General features: G+C 32.5%; 1 protein-coding gene across 1 annotated transcript; it reads right to left on the bottom strand.

Annotated features, from left to right (window-relative positions):
• Positions 1 to 290: 290 nt before the first annotated feature.
• LOC132026194 (cytochrome b-c1 complex subunit 7-like) lies at positions 291 to 733 on the bottom strand. Its single transcript, XM_059414109.1, has one exon. It carries the CDS (start codon positions 708 to 710, stop codon positions 375 to 377), a length of 336 nt encoding a protein of 111 aa, XP_059270092.1. The 5' UTR covers positions 711 to 733; the 3' UTR covers positions 291 to 374.
• Positions 734 to 4,262: the final 3,529 nt, after the last annotated feature.

Below are 4,262 nucleotides of genomic sequence, written 5' to 3'. Positions count from 1 at the left end.
TGATTTATCTGAGAGAGAGAGAGAGAGAGAGGAAAAGGGAGCATGAGCAGGGGAGGGGCAGAGGGAAAAACAGACTCCCTACTCAGCAGAGACACCTGAATGGGGCCCTCAATCCCAGGACCCTGGAATCATGACCTGAGCCAAAGGGAAAGGCTTAACCAACTGAGACACCTGGGTGCCCCTAACAGGAGTCTTTAATTCAGTACCCTGAATTTCTCAATTTTTCTTTTCTTTTTTTTTTTTGTAATCATAATAGATATTTATTTAAAGCAATACATTTGCAGCTCAGATAGTTCTAAATTGTACATTTCAGCTTTATTCAACTTCTTAAAAATACTTGAGGGCAGATGCAATGACAGTTTTCAACTCCATGATTACTTCTTTGCCCATTCTTCTCTCTCTTTCCTTTCCCGAATAACTTCTTTCAGATACGGTTCAAGGTAGAATTTATCCTCCTCGTATTTTGTCCATTGCTCTTTAGGCAAGATCTGATGCCTCATGGTCAGGTCCAGTGCCCTCTTAATGCGAAACATCCTGACATTATGAAGGTTCTCAGGTAGCCTTCTTATGGCTTCTTTCACATCATCATTCTCATGTATTGTATCATCTCGCATTAACCCCAGTTTATTAAACCCTGCCGCATTGTAGTACCATTTTCGAATACCTTCCAGCCACTGGCTTGATGCTGCAATGGCAGACCTGCTCGCCATTTTGACCCGAGACTGCTGCGCTGCCTGCTGGGTAAGTTCAATTTTTCTAATAGCATCTCGTGATAATTACCTAAGTATAAAGAATAATAATCCTTATTTCCAATGCAAATCTAAGCTATTTTTTCCAGAATTTAAAAAAAAAGATAATCTGCACTTTGATTATAATAAAAAATGTCAAGTTTTCTTTATAAGGGTTTTTCTTTTTTCTTTCTTTTTTTTTTTTAAGATTTTATTTATTTATTTGTCAGAGAGAGAGCGAGCGAGAGCGAGCACAGGCAGACAGAATGGCAGGCAGAGTCAGAGGGAGAAGCAGGCTCCCTGCGGAGCAAGGAGCCCGATGTGGGACTCGATCCGAGGACGCTGGGATCATGACCTGAGCCGAAGGCAGCTGCTTAACCAACTGAGCCACCCAGGCGTCCCTATAAGGGTTTTTCAAACAAACAAACAAACAAACAAACAAACAAACAAATGGAGACAGTTACTGGCAACTTCTAATAAATTAAATATTAATTTTAAACATATTTGTTTAACTTTTAAAAGTATTAACTTTAGAATTTTCTCCACAGCCTATATCAGCAAGTTATAAGCCATATAATGTATCTTTATTAATTGTGATTTTAACAGGACAAAAAAATTACCAACAGGTTCACAAGGTATAAGAACATGAATTTGATGTGATTGAAAATTGTTCCACGTATCTTGTGCCTTAATTAGAAAACCACCATGTAATCATCTAAGATCTCACATTGAGATCCACATACCCAAAATTATATATAAAGCTATCCCAAGTCCCTGCCAAAAAGGAGAATTGATGTGATCCAAATAACACAAAGGTAATATGATATAAGAAGGAGAGACATTAATTGAAATAATAAGCAACAAGGGAGAGAGTTATGGAAGGAAAATGGAAAAATGTGAGTCTTGGCTAATTTTTAATTTATGAATGGGTCAAATAATTTATGTTTATAATTTTTTAGACTTTTTCAGGGGTTAGTCAACCAAGATACTCTATCATGGCTTCATGGCTATGTGTCAATACTGGATACATTTTTTAATATTTATTTTCAGTGATACTCTTATTTATTGCTCTTTTTGTCTCTTTTTATTATTTTTTCATTCCTTTCTTCCATCATTTCTTCATTCTTTCTTTTTTTTCTTCCTTCCTTCTTTTTTTCTTTCTCCTCTTTCATTACCTTTTCCTTTCTTTATTCCTTCTTTTTTGTCGGGGGAGGAACAATACCCTTATTTGGAAAGACTCTGCCATTTTTACCAATGTAAAAACTTTTATCAATGTAAAACTAATGCCCAGTTCTCATACATGAATAGGATCCAACAATGGTTAGTCCTCGAATTCTGAGTGTGCCTACTTATTGGTATTCTTCTTAGGCTTCGTAGATAAAATACAGGATGGCAATTTTGAATTTCAAACAAACAGCAAATCAGTTTATGGTACAAATGCATTTCATACAATATAATTTTATTTTTATATATAAAATTATATATACAAAATATAATTTTGTATTTTTACTTGTTAACCTGACAACCTTAATGTGTTCATTCTATTAATCTCATGTGAAATGATAATATGAATATGAAGTGTAATTCTCAGATCCAGTCAGATGGATTTCTTTCTCTTCACACGTCTGAGTTTTCTGAAATATGAACTTTAAAACCATATAGTTCTGAGTTTAAATCATAATTTATGAATTATGAGTATGAATTTATGAGTATGAATCTGATCAAATCACCCCTCCAGGCTCATTTTTTTATTTCCATTTAGCAAACAGTGGTAATGATAGTAAAAGCTTTGGAAGCTGTTGTGAAAATTAAATGACATTATATGTAAAGTAATTGACAAAGGCAGTTCTTATTTGTAAATTGCTTATTTTAAAAATGAAGTTAAATAAAATTTTAGAACTTCATCAAGGTACTAGAATAGAAACCTATATCTCTTGAAAATACACCCATTTTCCTAAATTCAAAGAAAATAAAAATCCCTGCATTATGTTGTTTCTGCATGAAGTATACTTGTCACTTAAAAAGGAGATGAGGAGGTCACATAAGGAATCTACAAACCTGCAAATCAGAGTCTGGAAGACTATGAGATATTTTGAAAATAGGCTATAGCAAAATAGAAATATATATAGTAATATATAATATAGTAATACAGACACTGCATATAATAATACAGAAGATTTTGGATTTAATTCCTTTTGCTTTTCATATGACCTGTGAATTTGTCTTTACCTATAAAATTGGAATAAAAGTTCCTTTTTATAGTATTATATGTATGATTAAATGGAATAATAAATTTTAAATAATTGAGCATAATGAAGATACTAACACTGCCACTCATATCTAAAAATTCTGTGTTTTTGCTTTTTTTTTAACCTTGTACTTTTTATAGTTGTTTTTAGTATCAGTTTCTTTTGATTATTTTCTCCCTATGCCTTGTAAAAATTACATCTACTTTCCTTCCTCCTCTCCAATAACACAGTTTTCTTTTTATGTCTTTTAAAATTTTAGATCTATAGCTGTGCCTTTACATGTGTGATCTATAGAAGATATTTTCTCGAGTATTAAAGTGTATGATATATGACATCTTGGAAGAAATGTGTAAAACCTGCCTTTTGCCTTAACCTGATGAGTAAGTAAAGCTATGAACAACAAATGCTTGAAAATGAGAAGTTAATGACTACATTACCTAAGGAGAAAGAAAAGTAACTTGACAGATAAGAAATGTACTGTGTTTTCAAAAAGAAATCTAACAATCAACTATGCTTATCCAACTATTTTAAATATGTGAGTAAAAAAGTTTTATGGTAGAGTATTATAGACAGAAAAATTTACCTCATAGTCAATATGGAAAGATCCCATGTCTCCCAGGAAACATTCCTTAACATTGAAAAATGGATGAATTGGAGGCAGGAAGATGAGGCAACAAAGAAATTATTGCGGATACCATAATTTATCAGACTACATGTTAACAGAGGTTTAAAATTATTAAATACACTAAGGAGAACAAATTATTAAGTTTAAAAGTTTTTTTTTAAAACTTAACTGTCAAAAATATAATAAAGAATAAAAGAAGCAATACTATATGGACACAGATCCATGGACAACAGAGTTCAAGGGCCAAATTACAGAACATTTTTTAAAGGTTGTAGAAAAGAATAAGAAGGAAAAGAAGCAATAAGACCATAAATGGTATGTAAAGTCTAAAATACTCACTTTACAAGAAGAGCTTGTAGATCTTTGACATATGGCATATGTATTAATTATTCCATCAATTTGTTTTTCTATCTCTGAAGTAAACTTTATAAACAAGATATAACTCATTTTCCCTTTGGTTTAGTGTGGGAATGCAGAATAACAACGACTTGACTGTCTTTAAATGTCATTATTATTTTAGAATTTTGTCAGGGTAGAAGAGAATTATTCATTTAAGCTTGAGGCAGAAGTAGGTTACAGGCAAGATCCAAGATGACTTGGCCTCAAAAACTAGTGGAAGGCAAAACTGGGTGGAAGTGTCAAAAAAGAAACCAGATTTCC

The sequence above is a fragment of the Mustela nigripes genome, chromosome 10, assembly GCF_022355385.1.
Source record: "Mustela nigripes isolate SB6536 chromosome 10, MUSNIG.SB6536, whole genome shotgun sequence".
NCBI lineage: Eukaryota > Metazoa > Chordata > Mammalia > Carnivora > Mustelidae > Mustela > Mustela nigripes.
This window is presented reverse-complemented; position numbering and strand designations above follow the sequence as displayed.

Coding starts and splice junctions, on each gene's coding strand:
- LOC132026194 (XM_059414109.1), bottom strand. CDS start 710: ATGGCGAGCAGGTCTGCCATTGCAGCATCAAGCCAGTGGCTGGAAGGT.